Source organism: Rhinatrema bivittatum, chromosome 1 (genome assembly GCF_901001135.1).
Source record: "Rhinatrema bivittatum chromosome 1, aRhiBiv1.1, whole genome shotgun sequence".
NCBI lineage: Eukaryota > Metazoa > Chordata > Amphibia > Gymnophiona > Rhinatrematidae > Rhinatrema > Rhinatrema bivittatum.
Window position 1 is genome coordinate 624,911,166 of NC_042615.1, and position 27,851 is coordinate 624,939,016.

Here is a 27,851-nt window from a genome sequence, read left to right on the forward strand (position 1 = left end):
TTTAACTTGAGTATCGGCCGGAAAGAGCCCTCCTTATTGGGGACAAGAAAATAAATGGAATATCTCCACTGGCAGAGCTCTACCTGGGGAACTGGCACCACAGACCCTAGCCGATATAGGCGATCTAGAATCGCTTGAACCGCAGACTTTTGTCCAGGTAAAGCGTAACAAGTTTCTTAGCACGCTGAGAACCCACTGGACCTGAGTGATCCTGGTCCACTCGTCGTAAAACTACCGCAACTAACCGCCTATAGTAGGAACAATGGAGTGGACCAGCCTCGCTTCATTGTGAAGACTTGACTCCCACCGAGGGTGCCCCAGAAAGACCTTTGGGCACCAGAAAAGGACTGCCCCCAGGTCTACCCTTGAGAAAATAATTGCCTCTGAGGCCCAGACACCCCATGCGAAGGCAGATTCCTTCTGTCTGACTGAAAACGAGACCTTGTCTGAAAAAAATCTCTTAGCCTTAGGCTTATCCTCGGATAACCTGAAGGCCTTATTGACCCCAAGTGACTGCCATCAACCTTTAACCTTTAAGCCAACTGCGCTTTTGGAGGAAACATCCACCGCCCAATTGCAGAGCCAGAGCAACCTTCTGGCAGCCACAGCTGATGCTATAACCCTTGATGAGGTACGTACCAAATCATAGAGAGCATCCGCCCTGTAAGCCACCGCTGCCTCCACTCTCTCAGCCATGTCCGCATCCACACTCAACTGTGGTAAGTTTCCCTGGAGCTCCTGTACCCAGCGAAGACAAGCAAACAGCCGCACGCAAGCCCAGGGACGCCACTTGAAAAATCCTTTTAAGATGTAACTCCATCTTACGATCCTGCACATCTTTCAAAGCGGCCGAACCAATCACAGGAATAGTGGTTCGTTTAGTAACCGCTGAAACCGCTGCATCTACCTTAGGTAGAGAAAAAAAACCCCCAAATCTTGTTCCGGTAAGGGATAAAGCTTCCCCATGGACCAGCCAACCTTTAAGCCAGAATCAGGCGTCCCCCATTCCACTTCCACCAGCTTCCTAACCGACTTGTGGTATGGAAAAGAAGTCAGGGGACCCCGCATGCCATCCAGGACTGGGTCCTCTCCCTCCAAATCCTGGTCCTCCTGTGGCATTTTCTCCCCAAGGACCTGAAAAGCTAAAGGAAGCAAAACACCTAGCTCTTCCCTTTTAAAAAAGCGCACCACTTTAGGGTCCTCCACCTCATGAATCGAAGATACCCGCATCCCTGGTCACAAGATGAACCGAACCTACTGGTGGCTCCTTGGCCAGACAGTCCCAAGCGCTGGGTTCCTCGGCCTCAGCTCCACCAGACGAATCCCCCAGCGGGGGACCAATCAAGCTCTGCACTGAAGGAACTCTCCTTCTGGGAATAGAGGCCCGACTGGAACCCTCTGTAGCCCCCTAGGTGGGCTGAACCGGAGTTGGCTGCGGCTGAGTAGCCCCCCAAGCCGCCTTCTGCCTGGCTAAATAAGCATCATGGAGCAATAGAACAAATCTGTAGAAAGCAGCCTCCCTGCACCAATCCCTGCAGGGCCTGGCTGAAAACCAGCAGCCCCAGGCTTTCCTCCCCTTCCAGCCCTCCCTATCTGCTCCCCACCTCAGAACAGGCTGGAGACAAACATGGGGGACCATCCTCCACCCTCCTCCAGTGACACAGGAACTTCTGCCGTTCCCACGTCGACTGGGTGAGGGAAAGCAGCCACACCAAAAACTTTGCTTGCTGCCGGCCCAAAAACGCCCAAAATGCAGCGCTGCTTAGCTGGTGGGGGGGCCAACTGAGGAGCCTTCCACACCATCAACACATCCCGCACACAGCCCCGATCTATTTAAGTGCGAGAAAACAGAGCCGCATGAATGGCATGTCCTGCCGCGAGCCATTGAAAGACGGGAAGCCACCCGAGGGAGAAAAGAAAACACACTCACCTCCAAAAAGCTGAAGGAGCCCCCCCCAAATACTCTAGGACATCTAAATAACTCCAACCTAAGGGGAGGAAGCCACCCGCACAGCCGAGCTGAACTCCGGTGCAAACACTTTGTCTTTTTTTTTTTGTTGTTTTTAAATTTTACCCCAAAGAGACAAATTGCTCTTAAAGAAACAGGCAAAGTCTCAAAAGGGACCCAAAAAAGAATGAAATAAGAGCCTACAGCCGCCTCGTGAAGGATAACCAGATTTACACTCCACAGGTGCACAGACCGAGTACACACAAGGGCACCAAACCCTGGCTCGGCCACCTCAACTGGACAGGGCAGAACCCACTAGGATTCTTAAAAAAATCAAAAGAATTCCCCGGGAGGAAGGCTCAGAAGGAAAAAATAGCTGTAAAAAAAACTAGCAAGCTGCAGAACTGCAGGATTCACACCCTCTGCCACCTGTTGGAGACAGAGAAATACTGAGGAACTACAGGGGGCACTGGGGTTTATGATGCAGTGTCAGCAAAGCTTTTCTCTGTCTCCATCTGCTGGCAGGGGGGAACGAACCTAGGAGTCTGGACTGATCCGGGTACGTACAGGGAACTGCCATTACCGCGGGGGTCATGGCTATTATGGCAGCTATTACCGCGAGCAATAAAACGAGGACTTTTCTCACACACACCTATACAGCCCTGCTGGGACAAAAATATAACCTTGCTTTACCTGCCCTGTCTTCCTAAAACTTCTATGTTAAGGGGAAATTTACTAGATGTGGGACACTGTCTTCACTGGCCCACTTATGTGATGGAAGCAGGATTTGCATGTACATGTGCGCATACATTTCAAATAGGGTGCACACGTAACGCTTTCAACTTATTTAATACCAAGCATGCATATACGTGCCTATGTTATAATGATGGCTGCAGGGTACAGTTTTTAGTTTCTGATTTTATAGGAGTCAGTTCTCTGTTTCCCACCTGGCCAAGTTTCAGCTTTACCATGTTTGCTTCCACAGATATAAACATTCTACAAAAAATTCACAAAACAAAGATGATGTGCTTCAGCCAGATATATATATATTCATGTATAACACATGGAAATGTGTTATACATGAATTGTTGTATTGCGCTCAAACATATAGGGTGATGTATTGTGTTGACATAAAGGGTGAAGATGTGGGCTTTGCTCAAATATAGAGGGTGATCACAGTTAGTGACAGCTAGAGAATAGTTAGTCAAGAAATGAACAGGGGGTTTTTAGGTTTACGAATTGTATATTCCGTATATTAAATTTTTGTATGAGGATTTTGTATTGTATACAAACAAAACATTTTTATAAAAGATTTTTTCAATAAATATGAATTTTAATTTTAAACAATTGTGGTATCAAATATTGTAAGTAAATACAGGTGCTTTTTCCTTCTCCCCCCTTTTTTAAGGGTTTTTTTTTGTGGCTTATATCAAGCACTAGTTAGGTAGATATTGCCGAATTTTTTATTTTATATATTTATATATACACATATACACATATACAAACACCACAAAAAACCCTTGAAAAAGGGGAAGGAAAAAGCACCTGTATTCACTTACAATATTTGATACCACAATTGTATAACACATTTCCATCAATGAATATATAAATATAAAATTTACACTTCATGAATTATTAACCTGTATTATTATATATTGCAGACAGTCTATATTCTTGGAGGCAGGCACTGTAGAGCCAAAACTTGGTCAGTTTGAAAACAAAAAGAACTAGCCCCTAATTTTTGTTGAAATGCTTTTAAGCATTGTTTATACATTAACAGTGCACTTCTACTTACCATGCCCTAAATTTTTATTGAACTTTTCATGTACAGTGGAGAAAGACTGTAATGTTCCATCTTGTCCTGAAGCAAAATAGAGACAAAAGAAAGAGCGTCAAGGAAGAAAGATAGGTTTCACATGTGGCACCACTTTGTTCATGAGCCTCACTGAGCAAGAATAAACAACAAATTACCGGCACTGAGAATCTGTTCTCCATTTTGTCCATGGTACCTGATTTTCGTCGGTGGTGCACTGTGTCCCATTCGAAACCTCAGCAGGCGACCTGAGCCCCCGGGGCCATCAAAGATCCAGACCTGTGTGAGAGGCATACACAATGAAGAGCTCGTAAATCCATTACATTACTCTGGGCAATATGACAAAAATAAAATCTACATTAAGTTGACATTAAATAACTATGATGAAAGTTAATTAATGTAGATTATTGCACTTGTATTGGAGGCGGGCTACTTTTCCATGGGCTACCCTGTAGAACTAAGGCTGAATCACAAAGTATTTATTGCATGAGCTTTGAATTATTTTGTACTGCAAGAAAATTCGGCTTCAAACTGTCAAAAAGTAGAGTAGTAGTTTTGGTCTTGATATTATTGTTTCTTATTTCTTCATCACATTTTCCTGTATGTTGAGTCTTGAATTTCCCCCATATTGTAGACTTGCGGAATACTTGGCAATTTTTGGGGGGTTTATTTTACTGTTTTCATTTGTTTTTTCCCTAATTGTATAAATATTCTTTTGGTATCCTTTTTTTCTTTACAAGTTTAGAATGGAGAAATTACTTTCCTGATAATTTCATTTTCCTTAGTGTCGACACAAATGGACTCAGGACCAATGGTTATGTGTTCCCCTGCTAGCAGATGGAGATGGAGTCAGGTTTCAAAGTTGATGTCACCCTAGATATACACTTGCAGAGACCTCAGCCATTCAGTATTCTCTTCAAAAAGCCATTGTGGACATATTATTGCCGAACTTGATTAGAATTTGGATACAACTTGATTAAAAAACTTGATCAAAAACTGGAGACCGCAACTGTACTCAACCAACATAAGTGCTGAACAACAGTAATACTATAGATGCCCTGAATTAGGGGTAGGGCAACGGCTTGCCCATAATCACATGGGCATCTTGCCCACGGCTGCCTCTTCTCGGCAGCCGTGGGCGGGATGCTGAGTCCATCTGTCTACATTAAGGAAAACAAAATTATCCGGTAAGTAATTTCTCCATTTCCTAGTGGTAGCCAGATGGACTCAGGACCAATGGGATGTACAAAAGGTACTCCCGAACGGGGCAGGAGGCTGCCTGCGGTCTGCTTAGCACTGCCCTCGCAAAGGCTGCGTCCTCTTGGGCCTGGACATCTAGGCGGTAGAACCTGGAGAAGGTGTGTAAGGAAGACCAAGTTGCTGCTCGACAGATGTCGGCGGGAGACAGTAGTTTAGCTTCTGCCCAGGATACTGCCCGAGTCCCAGCAGAATGAGCTTTGACCTGTAGAGGTAAAGGCTTCCCTGCCTCTATGTAAGCTGCCCTGAATACTTCCTTGATCCAGCGAGCTATGGTAGCTCACAAACCTGCTTCGCCCTGTTTCTTTCTCCCATGAAGAACAAACAAGCGATCTGTCTTGTGCACTGGTTCTGAACATTCCAGATACCGCACTAAAAGTCTATCGACGTTTAGATGGCAAAGGAGGCGGTAGTCTTCCGTGTCCTTGTGTTTATCCAGGGACGAAAAGGAGATGGATTGGTTCAGGTGAAACTCCAAGTCTACCTTTGGTAAGAAGGAGGTGACGTGTAAAGCTGTACTGTTCCTGGAGTAAATCGAAGGAACGATTCCCAACAAGACAGCATCTGTAGATCAGAAATGCGACAAGCCGAGCATATCGCCACCAAGAATACAGTCTTTTTTTTTTTTTTTAATTTTAATTTATACATTTCAAAATTATAACAAAATATTATAATGAATACAGATAAGTAATTTAACTAAATATTTTCTTTAAGTAATAGAATCACAACATATCAAATAATGAAATCATATCTGTTTTTTCTCTAAAGAAATCCAGGAGATACAGATTATATATGAGATATATAGAGGAAATTAATTAAACCAATAAAGAGGGGAGAGAAACTTCTTGCCCTCACCACTCAGTAATCAGAGTTAACAGCAGAACTCTACTTTTTCTCTTAACCAATTTCTGCGTTTGGGGGGTGGGATTCTAGAAAAGCCTGCAGTGAAGATATCTCATAAAAGACATATTTATGCTCCATAAACTATATTTCGCATCTACATGGGAACCGTAACATAAATCTGCCACCCCTGGCTAGGACTTCTGATTTGAGTCGCCCTCGCCATATATCCAGATATATCCAGATCTGTTGCCCATGAAATTTCTCCAAGCGATGTCTCAAAAATAAATGTAAGACAGCCTCTCTCTCGGTTGGGAATAGAAATGAGACAAATAATGATGCTCTTACAGATATTTCAGTGTCTATCGTAGTTTCTAGTATCTCAGAAACATTCATGGATACGTCTGGCTGCATATTTCCCATATAATTTCCTGTTCGTGTTTTTGGGGGTAAATAATAAAAACTTTCGCTAAAGCTGGTTTGGCATTTTCCTAGCTGATGTTTGGACTGGTTTGGCATTTTCCTAGCTGATGTTAATTTCTGAAGGGGAAAATTTAAGATCCTTAAGTTAAGAGTATTTTAGAATATTCTCTATATACTCTAATTTCTTAAATTTGATAACTTAGTCTTAGTGAAGTTTTTCTGAAGTCTCTCTACTTTTTCAAATCTTTCATCATTAACTCCCAGTTTATTATTACATTGAAATACTGAATTTACCAAATCAAGTACTCTTTGCTGTGAATTTAAATTTGTTTTAGTCAAATTTATGATCGCCATTTCTAAAGATTTAATCGCTGACCACAGGGTATCCATGGTAATTTCTGCTACATTGTTAGGTACAATTATCTCTAACTCAGGCCTAACCTCCCCCGCAGCTTGGTCCCCACTCCCCAACCCTTCTCTAGGCAAAATGTTTAATTCTCCAGAACCTTCTTCATCCATGAAGGGGCCTACAAAATCCTTTGAAGAAGTAAGTGGCGGGGAGAGAGTATTAGGAGCACCAGGGCTGTGAGATGGCTTTGGCCTGTGGCGTAGGTTCTCGCTCAGAATATATATCCACTGCGGCCCTTTCCTCCGGTGGCGTGCCTGCTGTTGCCATTAAGAAAGAGGATATCTGAGGCTGTGTTGATGATGGCAAGGGAGACGATGACATTGCCTCCCTTATCCGGGCCTTTCTCTTGGTATGTGGCATAATGAATAGAGGAAATGTTCAAAATAAGAAATACCAAGCCAGAATCCTCTATCTTAATGAATATCTCTATACAAATAAAATCCAATCTGAAATCTCCTGGAGTGGGGGATTCAGGAGGGATGAGAAGTAATATTTACTTACTAAAAGTCCAAGAATTCCTTCCAAACGTGAGATCTTCGATAAAAGAAGAGTCCAAGGTGCGACCAGAAAAAGTCCAAGAAAGCTGCACGCCCCTTCGGCAGTGCGCTGGCGGCGAGGGGCCGATTTTAAGGCCTTCCGATCCCTCCCCGATGACGTCAGAGGAAAGACTGTCTCTCCATAGGGCCAGGATTCCTCCACACCCGTGTTTGAAGCAGTCAGGTAATTATTGCAATTCAAGTAAGCGTGTGCACTCTCTGCTGTTCTCTCTCTTCTCCTTTCCCCAAGAATACAGTCTAATGTTAATAGGCGAAGTGACAGATTGCGCAGGGGCCTGAAGAAAGGTGCTGCCAGAAAGTCCAATACTAGATTGAGACTCCATAGAGGGACTGGCAACTTTAAGGGTGGTCGGAGATGTTTAATCCCTTTTAGGAAATGAGCCATGTCCGGATGTGCTGACAAACGGATTCCGCTCACCTCAGCCCTGAAACAGGAGAGGGCTGCCACCTGGAACTTCAGAGAATTGAGGGACAGTCCTTTGTTCAGACCGTCCTGTAAAAATTCCAGGATCATGGTGATTTTGGCCGTTTGTGGGGGCACCATGTGCTCCCTGCACCAGACCTGAAAAATTCTCCAAATCTGTATGTACGTCAGGGACGTTGAAAACTTCTGCGTGTGGCGCAATGTGGAAATCATGTCTGCCAAAAATCTGCGCTTCGTCAGGCGAGCTTCTCAAGGGCCAGACCGTAAGATAATCAAGCTGGATCTTCGTGAAGAATCAGGCCTTGCTGGAGAAGATCCCTGTGCGGGGGAGGCAATGGGGACTCTCCATGAGAAGCCTCTGCATACCAATGGCACCTGGGCCAATCCGGGGCCACCAGAAAGACTAGTCCTATTTTGCAGATGATCTTGCCCAGTAGAGACCACGGGGGGGGGAAAGCGTACAGTAAGCCCTCTTCTGGCCAGGTCTGGACAAGGGCGTCGATCCCTTGGGAACTCTGATCTCATCTGAGACTGAAGAACCGGGAAACCTTCACATGGTGAGATGTAGCCAGTAGGTCGAAGGATGGGAGGCCCCAGTGATCTACTAGGAGCTGGAAGGCTCTGGTTGACAGTGTCCATTCCTTCGGATCCAGGCTTTCCCTGCTGAGAAAGTCTGCTCTGATGTTGTCTTTCCCCGAGATGTGGGAGGCCAAGATCCCTTGCAGGTTTAACTCCACCCATTCCATAAGGAGCTCTATTTCCAGAGACACTTGGTGGCTCTTGGTTCCTCCCTGGTGGTTAATGTTGCGTTGTCCGACATCACACAGATTGCTTGCCCCTGGAGCCTGTGGCTGAATTGCAGGCATGCTAATCTGACTGCCTGCGATCCAGGTGGTTTATGTTCCAGTTCACCTCTTCCTCAGTCCATCGCCACTCGGTTGTCAGTTCCTGTCAGTGAGCTCCCCACTGCCTGAGCCTCGCGTCCGTCACAAGGTCGATCCAGCCTGAAGGGGAGAGGCTTACACCCTTGCTTAGGTGAACTTCCTGTAGTCACCATTGGAGCTGAGAGCATACGCCCATCTGTAGGTGGAGGCAAATTTAGTAGTCTTGAGACAATGGGTTCCAGCGTGACAGTAGGAAGTGTTGGAGAGGCTGCATGTGAGCCCTCGCCCACGGCACAATTTCCAGGGTAGATGCTATGAGGCCAAGGACCTGGAGATATTCCCACACCCTGGGGCGCACTGTGTCAAATCGATGCACTTGGTCCATCAGTTTCCTTCTCCTCGAGGGAGGGAGAAAAACCTTGCCTTGTTTGCTGTCGAATCGGCCCCCAGATACTCTAAGGACTGGGAGGGTTTGAGACTGCTCTTTTTCATGTTTATGACCCAACCGAGTTCCTGTAGGAGAGAGCTGACCCTGCTGGTCACGTAAAGGCTCTCTTCCAACGTCTTTGCCCGGATCAGCCACTTGTTCAAGTAAGGGTGCACCAGGATCCTTCTTTCCTCAGTGCCGCCGCCACAACTACCATAATTTTGCTGAATGTTCTGAGGGGCGGTTGCCAGGCTGAAGGGCAATGCCCAGAACTGGTAATAGCAGCCCAGTACCACAAGGCGCAGAGAACACTGGAGGTCTTGACTGATTGGAATATGAAAGTAGGCCTCCGAGAGGTCCAGGGAGGTCAAGAACTCTCCTGGTTGCACTGCCATTATGACAGAGCAAAGACTTTCCATGCGGACGTGGACTATCCGCAGGTGACGGTTGAAGCTCCTGATATCTAGGATGGGTCGGAAAGAACCCTCTTTCTTGGGTACGATGAAATAGATGGAATAATGCCATGTATTTACTTGGGGTGTAGGTACCGGAGTTACAGCCCTCAGACTGAGAAGCCTTATCAATGTGGATTCCACTGCCAGTTTCTTGTGCTGGGAGTGGCAAGGTGACATCATGAACTTGTCCTGAGGAATACTGCAAAATTCTAAAGCATAACCTTCTCGTAAAATGTCTAGCACCTATTTGTCCGACAAGATCTCAACCCACCGTTGATAGAAGAGGGATAGTCTGCCCCCTAGCTCCTTGTTCCTGGGAAGAGTCAGCCCAACTTCATTGGGGAGTTTGGGTTAAACCTGAGCCCGAACCTGTTCCTCTTTTTGGTTGTCTATTCCGAAAGGACTGAGACCTTCCTGAGGACCGAGATGACTGAAATGACAAGTTTCTGTAGGGCTGGAAGCGCTAGGAGCCCTTGGTCTGACCCCTCATGGGTGAGGGGCGCTGTGACCTCTTTTTTTAATCTTCCGGTAGCCGGTGCACTGGAGATTCGCTCCACTTACTGCCAAGATTCTCCAGTTTGCTTCCAAATAGGAGGGAACCCTTAAAGGGCATCTTTATGAGGTTCTCCTTAGAAGTTGCATCTGCTGACCAATTTTGCAACCATAGTCGCCTTCTGGCCGCCACCAGAGAGGCTACTCCTCTGACAGAGGTACGCACCAGGTCCAAGCTTGCATCCGCCAGGAAGGCTACAGCGGGTTCGATCGCCTCTTCGGCATGTGCCCCTGAGCTATCCGCATGTCTCGAGAGGAGCAGACACAAGCGAGGAACCAGAGCACAACAGGAAGTGATTTGCAGTGTCATTGCTGTCGCGTCAAAATCTTGCTTAAGGATGGATTCCAACCACCTATTGTGCGTGCATCCTTCAAGGCCACTCCTCCCTCTACAGGGATAGTTGTTCGCTTTGAGACTTCGCAGACCAGGGTGTCCACTTTTGGGAAACGCAGGTGTTCCCTGACCACTGGGTCCAGAGGGTACAAGGCCTCCAAAGGCCTGACCTTCTTTAAAACGTGCCTCTGGGGCATCCCATTCCAGGTCAACCAACTCCTGGATGGCTTCCAGCATCAGGAAATAGCAAGAGGCTTTTCACAGAGACAGCAGGATGGGGTTCTTCTTTGGTTCCGACATAGGGTCCGTGCCTGGAACTCCCAGAGTCTTCAGGGTTTGGGAAGACTAGGGCCGGTAATTTATCTCTGTGGAAAAATCGAAGCATGGTCCGGTATGGTTCCAGGCCTGGAGGGATTTCCCCGTCCTCCAAAGAATCCCTGTCATCATCTGTGGTGTCTGGGTCCCTGTCAGGGATACCTTTGGTGAGGCAAGGCATGTCCCGAGGCCTGCTGACAGGGCTGGGAGGGCAAGGACTTCCCAGCTGGTGTTCCGCTCGGGCAGGGGCTGACTGCGCCTGAACAAAGGATTGGAGGCCCTGGAAAAATTCCAACCAAGAGAAGGCCACCGGGTCCATATTTGGCCCAGGAGGGACAGGAGTAGGCAGCGCTGAACTGCCCTCTCCTGGGAAGGACGCAGCCCCGGAATTGCTAAAGTCCGATAAGGTCGTGGCTGATCTGTCCTCCAACAGAGATGGGCCGGACTTGGAAAAGTTCTGAGAGTCCAGCCCTCCCTGGGCCTCCTCACAGTGATGATACAGGCAGGATTCCAGGTCAGACTGAGCAGCCCTAATATGGCAGGCAGCGCAAAGGGAGTGTCATCTGAGCTATTTTGCTGCCGGGGACGTAACTTCTGTAGGTTGTGCATTTAGCCGGTAGCTGCCTCTCAAGCGCACACAAACTCATCTCGGCGTGTGTAGAACTAAATGGCCGGTTGCGCGCTAAGGAGCGCGTGCTCTTATGCACACGTTAGGCGCATAAAGAGCCAGCCCACATTGCACGTACCGACAGACAAAGGGGGGAAATGGCGCTGCACCAAACCGCGTGCAAGATGGCACCAGCATGGATCGCCACGTGGAGAGTAGACTCAGTCGGAAGCGGGGCCTAGCCCACTGGGGGGCTACTCAACCCGCTCGGAAACCCCTTCCCTCGCCAGAATGGAATCGGGAACGATGTCATAATGGCGCGCTGAGTAAGGAGACCAGAGGAAAGACTTACCGAAGCTCTTCCATGTCTCTGGATCAGAGTAGTTCTTCTCTACTTACCTGGTCTCAGCGCTTACCAGCCGAGTACAGAGATGGTCTCTGGCTCCGCGGGGAGAGGGCATAAGCCTTCACCGCCGCACTCTGCTTCTGCACCTGCTGCCTTTCAGTTGCTTCAGCAGCAAAGTCCATGCTGGGAGCTGGCTGCTGGACTAAGGCACACCTCTGAGAGATCTCGGAAATCACCTCAGGAATTCTCAACTGGGGGAGGGACCCTTAGATATCACCACAGGAGAGCAGGGCTCGATCTTCTTTTCAATCTGAAGGTAAAATTTCTCCTTGAATTAGTACTGCAGTCCCACTAACACCGCTGCTGGTGTGGGGATAGTGTCCACATCTGGTAGGAGACGGAGAGATATTGAATGGCTGAGAACACTGCAGGGGTATATCTAGGGTGACATCAGCTTTGAAACCTGTCTCCATCTGCTAGCAGGGGAACATATAACCATTGGTCCTGAGTCCATCTGGCTACACGCTAGGAAACTTGCAATTATTGTTAATAATTAATATAAAGTTTTAAAAAATTTGAGTAACAGCTTGACAAATTCTCTGAACAGTATACAATTTTTTATGTATCTGTAATAAACTATGATTCTCAAACATGAACATACAAGAAAAGCAGGCTTAACAATTTCTCTGAAAAATGCAGTGTCCCAGAGATCAGCCACTTTTTCCAACTTGCATATTTTGGCCACAGCAATGCAGTACTTAGCCAAAAAAAATAAGTTACAGAATGTTTAAACATTGTGAAATAGAGAAGCAGACCGCAAAGGTAATGAAACGAAAATGAAATATTAAAATAATTTTTAATGAGGGGGAAGAAAAATGGAAGGTGGATGTAAATATTATTTGCTCTATTTTCCATGAGGAAACAAATGTTTGTTATAGATGTAACCTGCTTTGTACAATGTTTGTTCAGAAAACATGGAACTTAAGTTTTAAATAAATAGTTTATTTTATCCCACTTTGAAATTTCTTTGGAATGAGTTAGAGGGTAATTAAGTATAAGTAAATAAACAAATTAGAAAAAAAAAGGATAGTAAATGTAACCACTCTTTCACAACCATTTAGAAACCAAGAAAATGAACCTAAACCTTGGCAGCTGAGTTTTAGGGCTGCCATTTGGCCAGTCCAAGTTAGAAAGCTAAATTTAGCTGCCTATCACTGAGAACTGGTGATAGGTGGCTAAACTGTCCTCGCCTTCCTGGGAATGCCTTCTGGGACTTCCACTCTTTCAACAGCTACATTTAGCCAATGAGAGCAGAGAAGTCCCCCACCTGTGAGATCTAGATATCTAAGGCCCTATTTAAGCAGCTACATCCTGCTATCTGCCCCTCACTCTCCATTTGTACAGTTCAGTCAGACATACGCTTTTTAGCTGAGGTACTTGTGCAATGCCAAAAGAATTTAAAAGTATGAATAAGAAAAAGATAGAACACACCTACAGATGCCCAGCGATAATGAAGGAAATACAAGACAACCAGAATAAGTTAATTAAATTTCATTCTCACATAAAAAAATAACATGGCGATACTATTAAAGTTCACAGAATGCAGACTTAAGTCATGCCAATAACTATTTGTTTGATGACAGAAGAAAGTAATATGACATACCCTTAGAGCATTATCTGCACCGTTTGTGATAAGAAGTGGCTCTCCTTGGACAAAAGTCAGGCCGGCAATTGCTGTTGAATGGGCATCTCGCATTTGACCAATTAGTTTTTTCTCTTCTAGATCCCACAGTCCAATATGTCCAACAGGACTACCAGCAGCCATAACAGGATGCCCATCTGTAATCCCACAATCAGGAAAAAAAAATACTGTTTGTCTGTTCATTAGACATATTGAGAACACAGTACTTGATGGATCTTTCAACTCTTCCACATCTTTTAAAAGGTCATGCAATAAACTGACATGTCACCAATTTGTAATAATGGTGGGACAATTTCCTGAATAAAATTGGTAGTAAAAATTCCAAACTAAATGCAGACTTTCAAGAAATTCATATAGAAAAGAAATAGACAGTTACTATTTGTGCAACCCTCCACTGCACAGCCAGAATGAAAAGAGCTCTGGCTTCAAGAAAAATACAAAGACAAAGGAATAAGTTATATAGTAAATTATTAATATGGGAATAGACTAGGACAGGGTGGCCAACTCCGATTCTCAAGAGCCACAAACAGGTTAGGTTTTCAGAATAGTCATAATGAATTTGCATGAGATAGATTTGCATGCACAGTCTCCACTGAAATCTCTCTCATTCATGTTCATTGTGGATATCCTGAAAGCCAGGCTGTCTGTGACTTTTGAGGCCCGGAGTTGGCCACCCCTGGACTAGGAGAACCTTTACTAAATAAGACCTGGATTAGCAAAATATTTTTAAGAAATGAACTGTGCTGTAGATCTAATACTAAGAAATGTTGCAAATGAGGACTGACTTAGTCTTTAAGAAAAAAAAAAGGCAAAGCAATTACAAGGCAGATTCAAACTCAATTTTGTCTTATTTGGGAATTTTCCCCTCTGCCCCTTTCCTCATATTTAGCCATTATAAATGGGATAGCTTCTCTGTATTGTTCACAATATCAAGATGCTGTTTATATTGCTTCCTCTTTGGAACTTACTCCAAGGATGTCTCTGATAATCTGTCACACTACTTTCTTCTTAGTTTTCAACTGTGTATAAAAGTAATATAAAATATGATGCCAGATAAGGCATGCAAGGATCCATCTAGTCTACTCAACTTACTTCCCCTGTTACATTGCCATAGATCTCAGCTGATCTCTGGTTTTCCCTTGAAATCTTGCAACAGGGATTCTCTGTGTCTATTCATGCTTTGTTACTGTTTTTGTCTCCACTAATTCCACAGGGAAGCTCCATGCATCCACCAACCTTTCTGTGAAGAAACATTTTTTGAATGTTACTCTTGAGCCTCATAATATGACCTCTTGCTCTATAGCTTCTTTTCCAATGAGAAAGGATTGCTTCCTTTGCATTTTTACCTTTGAAGTTTTTGAATGTCCATCCCCTCCCCCTGTTTCTTCTATTTAGGTACTGAAGTCTCATTTCAAAGGGCTTTTGGCTTTTTGACAACAAGTTCTGCAACCAAAGGAGCTGTCTGGCCGACACCGCTGACATCATAGTCCGTGAGGACGTTCTAATAAGGTCATATAACACATCTGCTCCACAGACCACCACGGTTTCCAGCCGTTCAGCCTGTTTTACTTCTGATTCTGACATCGTATTATCAGACTGCAACCGCTGAACCCAGCATAAACCAGCCCAAAGCATGAAACTGCTGCACACCAAAGCAGACTCCTTAAATATATTTTTCAGATGGACCTCCAACTTCCTATCCTACATGTCCTTAAGTGCAGCAGAACAGGCCACCGGGATAGTCATCTCATTGGTGACAGCCGACACTGAGGCATCCACCTTGGCAATTGTAACAAAGCCAAAGTGTCCTCCGGCAGCGGACACAATTTATCCATAGCTCTGCCAACCTTCAGTCCAGTATCTGGAGTTTCCCACTCTCGGAGCACCAGCTTCTTCAAAGACTTATGGAACAGGAAAGCCTTAGCGGGATCTCTTAAACCTTCCATGACCAGGTCCACCTCTTCATGATCAGATTCTTCGGTTGGTTTCTTAATACCCAGCTCCTTAAGGACATGCGGAATCAGGGGCCACAACTCTTCTCAGCAGAAGAGCCGAACCACCTCAGATTGTCCTCTTCAACTGTTGGGCTTGGCCCCACCCCTCATCCAGGTCTTGAAGGTCTGGGGGAAACACCTATGTCTGGAGGGTCCAATGCCGGAGATTCATTGACGCCCCTCCCCCCAGTCTGCATCTACCGACAGCGTTGCCAGGCCCAGACTTGCTGAACCCTGGTCAGCTCACCTGCCCACATGTACTTGGGCTACTTCATCTGCTGAGGTTCCTGCGGGTCCTCGAGCCTAGGAAGGGCTGCCCCGCAGCCCTCCTCGCAAGATAAGCCCTAAGCAAGAGCAGCAAAATATCCAGAGGAAACCCCTCCAGGTCTTCAGGATCCTGCCCCAAGGGATCCTCTTCCTCCCCAGACAAAGGTTCCCAGGCTCCCCAGACCACTCTGGGTCTTCCAATGGTGGTGAGGGTGGTGGAGGAAGAGCTCCTGCTGCCCTCTCCCCCGGAGAAGCATTGGGAACAAAGGCCACCCTGCACGAGACACGCGATTCTCCACAAGCCGCACAACGGCTACCACATGGCATGGCTGCCAAACGAGCAAGCACGCGGGAGAGACAGTGCCGCTGAGAGGATGCCTGAGGAGTACTGGGGACTCCACCACGCCAAAACACAAATAAAAGAGGCTTTTTTTTTTTTAAACTTTAACTAACTGCCAAGAAACAAGAAGAAACAAACACCTCCCTGAAGACGGGCAGCAGGCTCCAGGCATCCTCCTGAGAGGGGGAAGGGATCTAGCATCGCTAGTATTCCCCCTCTGGCGAAGAACAGGACTGAGACACTAAAGGGGTTACCAATCCCCTGCTCGTCCACCTCTCAACCAGAAGGGATAGCCCCACCAGGACCTGCCAACCTTGTGGGAGGAACTCTTGTTGAGCTGAACTCTAACTTTTTTTTTTTTTAAGCACCTACCCTAAGACTGCAGGTTTTGCACCGCCACCACCTGCCGGAGACAGAGAAATACTGAGGGACTCTAGGTGGCATACCAGGTTATATGCCAGTCTCAGTGAAGCTTTCTCTGTCTCCATCTGCTGGAAGGGAGGCAAAACCTAGGACTCTGAACTGATCTGGGTTTGTACAGGGAACTGCTCTAGGCAGACTGGATGGACCATACTGGTATTTGTCTACTATCATTTATTATGTTACAATGCACACTAACATTTCTCAGGTTTTCTTATATCGAGGAGTGGTCAAGTGCTTGGCAACTACATTCAATGCAAAAAAGCAGAGTCATGCCATTTGGGGATTATAGAAATCCAAGGAAGCAGTTTGTGAAATGGGGTGAGATACTGGTGTGCACTAAGACAGATCTTGAGAAAGACCTGTCCCCTTACATTGTAGCCACAGTAAGGTCTTCAAAAATCTTCCTGGAACCAATTCTTCAGTTAGTCATACATTCAAGCTCAACACTTAACAGTGTGATGCATTTATAGGGTACTGCTATGGATTAGTGCTGCGGTAGCACAATCTACTTAGAATCACAACTGTGGGAAAGGTTATGAGGAATAAATGTGAAAAAAAAATCTTTAAGCTAAAATATCTTCTCAGGAATAAAATGAAAGTTTGAACAAAATAAAAGGAAGCTCAATGTTTATGTTATGTGCTAACGGAGATAGCATAAATAAATAAGTAGCTAACACCGCAGCTTTTATTAATTTAAGCCATTTTTTCCTCTAAACAGGAACAGCTTTAATAGAAACAATCCAAGTTGTTATTTCAGGGCTTTCCAAACTGTTAGCCATTGTGACCCCATTTTAGCACTTGAAAATTCACTTGACCCCAGATATAACAAAAAAAAAATAAATTAGCAAAGATGTGGTCTCCCTCCAACAATCACTCCACTCTGGCCCTCCTCCCTCTACAGTTGATCCTCTCTCTCAAACGGACCTCCTCTCTCATCCTCAGCCTTTCTAGCTGAGCACATCCCCCAGCTCCTCTCACCTTCCCAGCATGCCCTCTCACATCATCCAACCCTCTTCATGTCATCCCAGCTGACTTTTTCGTAACTCCCACTCATTTTTAACCCCCAATTGATCCTCATTCATCCTTTCCTTCTTACCCTTTTGCCCAACCCCTCTCTCTCACCTTCTAGTCTCACCTCCTCCTTCTCTCATATCGTTCCCAAATTGATCCCCTCACCCCTGCTCCTCTCGTACATACCCCAGTTAATCCTTTGTTATTCCCCCCTCACCCTCCACAGCCAATCCACCTCCAGCTGATCCAACCCTCAAACTCTTCCTGCATCTGATCCCTCCCTTCAACCAGCCCCAATTCTAAACAAACCCCCCCCCCCACCCCAGTCAGGGTCAGCAGTAACATTTTCCTTTTAACTCTGAGCCAAAAGTGGAATGCAACTGGTAGGAAAACAAGGAAGACTGCTGACAGAGGCAGTATTTTTCTCTTGGGTAGGTTCAGTGGTGAGTGAGGTGTGAGGAGCAAGAGCAATCTCCCTGTGCACACTCAGCCTACCCTTCCACTCATGGTTGGTCCCAAACCCAGTTCTGATCTGCAACTGGCAGCAGCATTAGTAACGAAATTCAGCATGGGGCCTGTGAGCCAGTGCAAGCTCACAGACTCTGCAGCGGTTCTGATATCTCCTCATGCAGGGCTTCCTGTTACCACAGAAACTCATGCTAGGGTAGGGCCACAACAGGGTCTGAGAGTGTATGCTGGCTCAAAGGCCCCATGCTGACTCACTATTAATGCTGCTAAAGAATTCGGCCCTATGAGGCACTTGTGACCCCGGCTAAAGATTTTGTGACCTCATTTGGGGTTTCAACCCCCAGTTTGGGAAGCCTTGTGTTATTTTTCTTTAGCACTGCTAAAACATGTCCTCTTATTCATAGAAAGTTTTCATACTGCTATGATTAGGAAGCTCTGCTGCTTTACATGAATCCATGGAATGCTGAATATACCTGTTCGGAAAGAAATTGAAGTGATGGGACCCCAATCCTGTTGAAATTTCATCAGTGTTTCATCAAATTTGATGTTGTGAACAATGATTTGACCAGAAACCAGACCTATTGCTACTACATCCAGCGCTGGAGCCTGTAAAACAGTTATGATGTCAAAGATCACAATTTTCTTCCATAATCTACTTTCACAATCTTAAAAGTCAATGTATCTCCATAATTAATGAAAGAATAAAAATTATGCAATTCTTATCTAAAATTGAGTCACTCGCCATCTACTTTAATAGCACAATGGTGCCGACATGTTTTTTTTATCTGTTGAGGTTGGATTATCCATTATGACATCAAACTACTCATTACAATGCACTTATTTGCTAAGGAATGAAGACTCCTGAATGGTCAAAACAGCTTTTAACCAAAATGACCATCATTCTGTCACAGACTGTTCAGTGGATCACCTTGGAAGGCTAACTTCTTGAGTGAAAAGTTAAATCTTATTCTTCCTTCTCTTTTTATCTATCATTTTAGTTGAGTATTTTCACTGATTTATTTAAAAAAAAAATAATTCTGCTCAATCCATGATTTTAAGCAGTTTCCAAAATACACTCATATACCTTTGACATTACTGCAAGCTCTTCATTTTGGAGTACTTTTGTACCCTCAGGGAGTCTAAGTTGCATGAACCATTTGTCACACACACACACACACACACACACACACACAATTCCTCTATCTCAAAAGTTGGGATCAAACCACAGCTTTCAAATGGTGCTAGATACAATTCCCCATTTAAGTTGGGTTTTTTTTCAATCCAAAGGAGGAAACAAATTGATGTGAGTCAGATCATGGATTCCAGTTCACTAATCACTCTGTACATTTTTAGTCACTATCAGTGTAGCAGTTCTCTAGGAAAGATATAAAGAAAATGTTACGGCTAGGGATGGGCTCAGTAATTTGTTACCTTGAGTCCATTTTTGCTTCCTATGCATGTTTGATCAGGCTACAGATTGAACATTTACATGAAATGAGGACGCGTTAAACAAAAAGCCTGAATGATTTTCAAACTTAGGCCAAGATGACCCTAACTCTCCATGCTTGCTCAAATGAGTTACATTTTTGCAATCACAAAATTGCATTATTGCTTAACAGGATGTGTTGAAGAACTGAACAGCTTTATCAGCCCACTTTTCTACTGTATGTGAGGATGTGTTAGCAACCAAACAGAAATCAATCTAATCAACTAAGTTAAGCTAAGATGCAATGGAGTGAATCTGGCAGTCTACAGTAACATTTATAAATTCCTTGCTATTTTGTTTTTGTTTCCCAATAGTATAGCACCTACCTGCTGAAGTGTTGTTATGCCTGAACCCCATCCTTGCAATGTGTACAAAAGTTTACTATCAAAAAGAAGAAAAACAAAACACAATTTACTGCTACATTTTTTTTGACAGTTTTGAACGAAAATAAAAATAACAGCACAAAGAGTAGCAAATAATGGTAATAAAATCAGCATTAAAAATATTAGCCAGGATAAAAGTAAGCTATATGATACAAAGAAATGAGTAAGACATACTACCTGCAGAAGGATGCTCCAACTCGAAAAATAACATTTCTTTTAAAGTTCAAGCTCAAAATATTAAAGCAAAAAGTGCCTTCTTCTTGCTGGAAATTTTGCTCCAAATAGGAAGGCAAGTCCTAACTTAAGTACCTATGTGAAAGAAACCACCAGGACCACATAGTATGTGGTGAATGAGTCTATTCCCTCTTGGCTAAATTCCAAAAAGAGAGATTGACTCAATTTGAATACAATGCTGCTATTTTTATTTTACATGTAATATTACAAGGAGAAGGCCACACTTTGAATATGCTCTCCATGGGCGTTCTGAAATCCAGCAAGACTTACATACTGTTTCTACTCAAAAGAGTCAGCATGACACAGCAAACGTGTCAGGTCATGATTATGTCAGCATGTCCTAGGTTCTAATTTTAATTACCTACAAACACAGCACATTGTTACTTAATAAAAAAGAACATACATTTCTGCCTAATTAGGAGATCTTGATTTTTGCTCCTGCTAATCTCTGTTCTCATAAACATTGCTAAAATTAGTTTTATAGAATATAACTTCAATGAATATTAATCTGGTATCATAAGCTAAATTGAACAAAGGGGTACAATAAAAACTTATCGACTTTGTCAAGAGCCAAATTGGGCCCACTTGGTCTGTCTCCTTCTTTCATCACCTCTTTTCCTCCTCATGCATCCATATATTACATAGCTGCCACTTTTAAAATGCTCAACCAGTAACCACAACTTGACAACAGATTGGCAGGAAACCAAGCGCCTGTAGGCTATTTTCTTAATTCAACTAAAACCTTATTTTGTTTCTAAAGCTGAACACATTATAAAAAATAAATCATTTGCCTTCTGCCTTACTATGCAGGATTTATAAAGTGCTTTATATTGAGTGCTGAGAATATATTATATTTATATTTATATTTAAAATTAAAATTAACCATCTGTGTTATACAACACATACATGTGTTACAAAATTCTGATGACTGCTCTGTAAACTATGACTGATGGGCCAGACATTCACTTTCAAGATAATCACAACCATTACAAAAATGTAAAGAGCTGTGTCAGCAAAGAAGGAAACACTTCTACTGAGGGAAATGAACAATAATCCAGTGCTTGGATATGGTTCTTCCACTGAAGAGTTGAAGGACGTTATTTGTTCTGTGCACACTAAGAACTCGTGTATTGCGATCACAGTGCAGTGCTTTATAGTTCTAGAATTTTGTGAGTATTGCTCATGTGTTTTCTGTACCAAAAAATTATTTTTTGCAGTGAACAGCTGTGAATAATTCTTACAATCACTATAGATATTTATTATTACAACATTCCACACTGCAAGTCACGTTCACAAAATTCCAAGAGGAAATGATCCTAGAGAAAAATCTAATTATATCAATGTAAGATGGGAGAATTAGAATGTATAGCAGTGAATGATGACAAACTTAATTGGCATCTCAGAGACATGGTGGAAAGAGGATAACCAATGAGACAGTGCTATACCGGGGTACAAATTATATCGCAATGACAGAGAGGAGCACCTGGGAGGTGATGTGGCACTTTATGTCCGGGATGGGATAGAGTCCAACAGGATAAACATCCTGCATGAGACTAAATGCAAAATTGAATCTTTATGGGTAGAAATCCCTTGTGTGTCGGGGAAGACTATAGTGATAGTATACTACTGTCCACCTGGTCAAGATGGTGAGACGGACAGTGAAATGCTAAGAGAAATTAGGGAAGCTAACCAAATTGGTAGTGCGGTAATAATAGGAGACTTCAATTACCCCAATATTGACTGGGTAAATATATCATGGGGACACGCTAGAGAGATAAAGTTTCTGGATGGAATAAATGATAGCTTTATGGAGCAATTGGTTCAGGAACCGACTAGAGAGGGAGCAATTTTAGATCTAATTCTCAGTGGAGCACAGGACTTGGTGAGAGTGGTAACGGTGGTGGGGCCGTTTGGCAATAGTGATCATAATATGATCAAATTTGAATTAATGACTGGAAGAGGAACAGTATGCAAATCCACGCCTCTCGTGCTAAACTTTCAAAAGGGAAACTTTGATAAAATGAGAAAAATTGTCAGAAAAAAACTGAAAGGAGCAGCTACAAAAGTAAAAAGTGTGCAAGAGGCGTGGATACTGTTAAAAAAATACCATTCTAGAAGCACAGTCCAGATGTATTCCACACATTAAGAAAGGTGTACAGAAGGCAAAACGATTACCGGCATGGTTAAAAGGGGAGGTGAAAGAAGCTATTTTAGCCAAAAGATCTTCATTCAAAAATTGGAAGAAAGATCCAACAGAAGAAAATAGGATAATGCATAAACGCTGGCAAGTTAAATGTAAGACATTGATAAGACAGGCTAAGAGAGAATTTGAAAAGAAGTTGGCTGTAGAGGCAAAAACTCACAGTAAAAACTTTTTAAAATATATCAGAAGCAGAAAGCCTGTGAGGGAGTCAGTTGGACAGTTAGATGATCGAGGGGTTAAAGGGGCACTTAGAGAAGATAAGGCCATCGCGGAAAGATTAAATGATTTCTTTGCTTCGGTGTTTACTGAAGAAGACGTTGGGGAGGTACCCGTACTGGAGAAGGTTTTCATGAGTAAAAATGAAATTTAAGACCTATTAGTAAAAATTTGTAACCTATCATTAAAATCATCCATTGTACCTGAAGACTGGAGGATAGCTAATGTAACCCCAATATTTAAAAAGGGCTCCAGAGGCGATCCGGGAAACTACAGACCGGTTAGCCTGACTTCAGTGCCAGGAAAAATAGTGGAAAGTGTTCTAAACATCAAAATCACAGAACATATAGAAAGACATGGTTTAATGGAACAAAGTCAGCATGGCTTTACCCAAGGCAAGACTTGCCTCACAAATCTGCTTCACTTTTTTGAAGGAGTTAATAAACATGTGGACAAAGGTGAACCGATAGATGTAGTATACTTGGATTTTCAGAAGGCGTTTGGCAAATTTCTTCATGAGAGGCTTCTAGGAAAAGTAAAAAGTCATGGGATAGGTGGCAATGTCCTTTCGTGGATTGCAAACTGGCTAGAAGACAGGAAACAGAGAGTAGGATTAAATGGACAATTTTCTCAGTGGAAGGGAGTGGGCAGTGGAGTGCCTCAGGGATCTGTATTGGGACCTATACTTTTCAATATATTTATAAATGATCTGGAAAGAAATACGACGAGTGAGATAATCAAATTTGCAGATGATACAAAATTGTTCAGAGTAGTTAAATCACAAGCAGATTGTGATAAATTGCAGGAAGACTTGTGAGACTGGAAAACTGGGCATCAAAATGGCAGATGAAATTTAATGTGGATAAGTGCAAGGTGATGCATAGAGGGAAAAATAACCCATGCTATAGTTACACAATGTTAGGTTCCATATTAGGTGCTACAACCCAAAAAGGAGATCTAGGCGTCATAATGGATAACACATTGAAATCGGTTTAGTGTGCTGCGGCAGTCAAAAAAGCAAACAGAATGTTGGGAATTATTAGAAAGGGAATGGTGAATAAAACGGAAAATGTCATAATGCCTCTTTATCGCTCCATGGTGAGACCGCACCTTGAATACTGTGTACAATTGTGGTCGCCGCATCTCAAAAAAGATATAATTGCGATGGAGAAGGTACAGAGAAGAGCTACCAAAATGATAAGGGGAATGGAACAGCTACCCTATGAGGAAAGACTAAAGAGCTTAGGACTTTTCAGCCTGGAGAAGAGACAGCTGAGGGGGGATATGATAGAGGTGTTTAAAATCATGAGATGTCTAGAACGGGTAGATGTGAATTGGTTATTTACTCTTTCGATTAATAGAAAAACGAGGGGGCACTCCATGAAGTTAGCATGTGGCACATTTAAAACTAATCGGAGAAAGTACTTTTTCACTCAACACACAATTAAACTCTGGAATTTGTTGCCAGAGGATGTGGTTAGTGCAGTTAGTGTAGCTGTGTTTAAAAAAGGATTGGATAAGTTCTTGGAGGAGAAGTCCATAATACCTGCTATTAATTAAGTTGACTTAGAAAATAGCCACTGCTATTACTAGCAACGGTAACATGGAATAGACTTAGTTTTTGGGTACTTGCCAGGTTCTTATGGCCTGGATTGGTCACTGTTGGAAACAGGATGCTGGGCTTCATGGACCCTTGGTCTGACCCAGAATGACATGTTCTTATATTCTAATGATCACATACTGCTTACTGTTCAGCATATTTAATCAATGAAGCACAGGGGAGACATTGCATTGGCACAATAGTAAAAGATTTTAAAAAACCAATGGAGAAGAGAGAAGCAATGGCATAGCAAGGGGTGGAAAGAATAGGCAAGTGGGCGGACTGGAGAAAAACTAACAATAATGGAGATAGGAAACACACAGAGTGGAAAAGCCCTCAACATATATCCTGGGTGTCAGAGAGAGGTTGGGGAGAAAGAAGGAGCAGAAAGCAAGATTTGGAAGCATCTTGGAATACATAAAGCAGGGAAGAGATAATGGAGAAATTGCTTACCTGATAATTTCGTTTTCCTTAGTGTAGACAGATGGACTCAGGACCAATGGGTATAGTGTACTCCTGATAGCAGTTGGAGATGGATCAGATTTCAATCTGATGTCAGCCCCAGTACATATACCCCTGCAGGAAGAGCAGCTCTTCCTTATTCTCCTCGAAAAGCAATTGTGGATATATGTATGACTGAATAATTTGAATAACTTGATTAACCTTATAACTTGGTTAACTTAATTAATTTGAACTGGTTGAATTGGTTATAGCTGGAGAAACGTCGACACCCGGTAGGATGGGTGTACTAGTTGGAGAAAAGCATGGCTTACCAGTGAATCGCTCGCTGTCGGTGATGTCACTCGAGTATTCCATGACTAACGGCAGCTGTGGGTGGGATGATGAGTCCATCTGTCTACACTAAGGAAAACGAAATTATCAGGTAAGCAATTTCTCCATTTCCTAGCGTGTAGCAGATGGACTCAGGACCAATGGGATATATAAAAACTACTCCCAAACCAGGTGGGAGGCTGCCCGTGACCCACTTAGTACTGCCCTTGCAAATGCTGTGTCTTCTCAAGCCTGAACATCCAAGCGGTAAAACCTGGAGAAGGTGTGGATGGAGGACCATGTCGTCGCCCGACAGATCTCGGCGGGTGACAGCATCTTGGTTTCCGCCCAGGACACTGCCTGGGCTCTAGTGGAATGGGCCTTGACTTGTAAAGGCAGTGGCTTGCCTGCTTCTACGTAGGCCGCCTTGATGACTTCTTTGATCCAGCGGGCTGTGGTTGCTCGCGAGGCCGCTTCACCTTGCTTCTTCACGCTGTGAAGGACGAATAAATGGTCCTTCTTTCGTACGGGTTCTGACTTTTCCAGGTATCGGACTAGGAGTCTGCCAACGTTGAGATGGCGTAGACTGTGAGACTCTTCCGAATTCTTATGCTCATCTGGCGATGGTAGCGAGATGGTTTGGTTGACATGGAAGTGAGACACCAGTTTGGGGAGGAATGACGGAACTGCGCGTAACTGGATGGTTCCCGGGGTGAGTCTGAGGAATGGCTCCCAGCAGGACAGTGCTTGTAGCTTGGAGATACGACGGGCCGAACAAACTGCCACTAGGAAGGCTGTCTTCAATGTTAATAGTCGGAAAGACAGGCCACGAAGAGGTCAGAAAGAGGCTCCTGCTAAGAAATCTAGGACCAGGTTGAGGTTCCAAAGAAGCAAAGGCCACTTTAGGGGTGTTTGGATCTGCTAGACTCCTTTCAGAAAGCAGGAGACATCCGGGTGAGAGGCTATGCTGCCGCTCTCACTCTTGGTTCCGTAGCATGACAATGCGGCCACCTGTACCTTGATGGAGTTGAGAGACAATTCCTTCTGTAGTCCGTTCTGCAGGAATTCCAAAATTGCAGGAGTTTTGACTGAGCGTGGAACAATGTCACGGTCCTCGCACCAGGCTTCGAATACTCTCCAAATCCTTATGTATGTTAGGGATGTGGAGAACTTGCATGCTCGGAGTAGGGTGTCAATTACTGCCCCCGAGTATCCGCTCTTCCTCAGGCGAGTCCTCTCAATGGCCAGACCGTAAGAGAAAATCAAGCTGGATCCTTGTGGAGGACTGGTTCTTGTTGGAGCAGGTCTCTTTGTGGAGGTAGCGGGAGGGGGCTCCCTGTCAGCAGTCTTCACATGTCTGCGTACCACGGTCTTCTTGGCCAGTCTGAGGCCACTAGAAGTACTGGACCCCTGTGGTGTTCTATCTTGTGGATGATTGCGCCCAACAGGGGCCACAGCGGGAAGGCATATAACAGAGTCTCCTGTTGCCAGGTCTGTACCAGGGTATCGATTCCCTGGGACTGGGGTTCCCACCTGCGGCTGAAGAAGCTGGGCACTTGGGCATTGGACTGGTTTGCTAGGAGGTCCATGGTTGGTGTTCTGAAATGGTTTACTATCAATTGGAATGCTGTGGTCGAAAGCTTCCATTCTCCTGGGTCTAGACTTTCTCTGCTGAGGTAATCCGCAGCGATGTTGTCTGTCCCTGCGATATGGACAGCCGAGATCTCTTGAAGGTTCACTTCCGCCCATGCCATTACAGGGTCTATTTCCAGAGACACCTGTTGACTTCTGGTTCCTCCCTGACGGTTGATGTAGGCCACTGCTGTGGCATTGTCCGACATTACTCTGACTGATTTGTCTCGGAGTCTGTAACCGAACCTTAGGCAGGCTAGTCTGACTACCCGGGCTTCCAGGCGACTGATGTACCACCTCGACTCTTCTTTGTTCCATTGCCCTTGGGCGGTTAGCTCCTGGCAGTGTGCTCCCCATCCTCGCAGGCTGGCATGCGTGGTGAGCAGGATCCAGGTTGGTGAGGATAGTCTCACTCCTTGGCTCAGATGGCCTTCTTGTAGCCACCATAGTAATTGGGTCCGAACTTTGTCTGGGAGCTGAAGATGTACGGTGTAGTTCTGTGACAGTGGATTCCATCGTGATAGTAGTGAGCGCTGTAGGTGTCTCATGTGAGCTCTTGCCCATGGCACTACTTCCAGTGTGGATGCCATGAGGCTGAGGACTTGTAGGTAGTCCCAAGCCATGGGGCGAAGCTCGCTCAACAGGGTTCGCAACTGGGTCATCAGTTTTGATCTCCTTGATGGCGTCAGGATGACCTTGTCTTGTTTGGTGTCGAACCGGACTCCCAAGTATTCTACAGATTGGGAGGGCTGCAGGCAGCTCTTGTTCGTGTTGACCACCCACCCAAGGCTCTCCAGTAGAGTTTTGACTCTGCTGGTCGCCTGGTGGCTTTCCTCTGGGGATTTCGCCCTGATCAGCCAATCGTCTAGATAAGGGTGTACGAGGATTCCTTCCTTCCTCAGTGTTGCTGCCACCACCACTATGATCTTGCTGAACGTCCGGGGTGCTGTGGCTAACCCGAATGATAGTGCCCGGAATTGGTAGTGACGGACCAGGATCGTGAAGCATAGAAAACGCTGATGCTCTTGATGGATCGGAATGTATAGGTAGGCTTCCGACAGATCCAGGGATGTAAGGAACTCTCCCGGTTGTATTGCCCTTATTACCGAGCGTAGGGTTTCCATGCGGAAGCGAGGAATCTTCAGGTGACGGTTGACCGACTTGGGGTCCAGGATGGGCCTGAACGTTCCTCTTTCTTGGGAATGATAAAATAGATGGAATAATGTCCAGTATTTATCTGTTGTGGAGGCACCGGTGTTATAGCCTCTAAGGCTAGCAATCTGGTCAGTGTAGCTTCCACTGCCATCCTCTTGAAGGGTCGTGGCAGGGGGATTCCACAAACTTGTCCGGAGGGAGGTGGTGGAAATCCAGGTAATATCCCTCTCGAATGATGGCTAGGACCCACTTGTCTGAAGTTATCTTGACCCATCTTTGGTAGAATAGGGCAAGTCTGCCCCCTATGGCTTCTTCCTTTGGACGGGTCGGCTGATTTTCATTGTGGGGTGCGACTGGGGCCTGGGCCCGAGCTGG

The 27,851-nt window shown here is 44.7% G+C and overlaps 1 protein-coding gene across 3 annotated transcripts in view; it reads right to left on the reverse strand.

Moving 5' to 3' along the window:
- The window catches only part of WDR36 (WD repeat domain 36), a 178,845-nt gene that overhangs the window by 98,429 nt on the left and 52,565 nt on the right, over positions 1-27,851 (reverse strand). For all 3 annotated transcript variants that reach the window (XM_029571826.1, XM_029571843.1, XM_029571834.1), the window contains 5 exons: positions 19,609-19,663; positions 18,270-18,402; positions 13,255-13,430; positions 3,920-4,040; positions 3,744-3,809 (listed from right to left, as the gene is read on the reverse strand). In XM_029571826.1, coding sequence (XP_029427686.1) covers positions 3,744-3,809; positions 3,920-4,040; positions 13,255-13,430; positions 18,270-18,402; positions 19,609-19,663 — 551 coding nt within the window. The remainder of the gene's footprint in view (positions 1-3,743; positions 3,810-3,919; positions 4,041-13,254; positions 13,431-18,269; positions 18,403-19,608; positions 19,664-27,851) is intronic.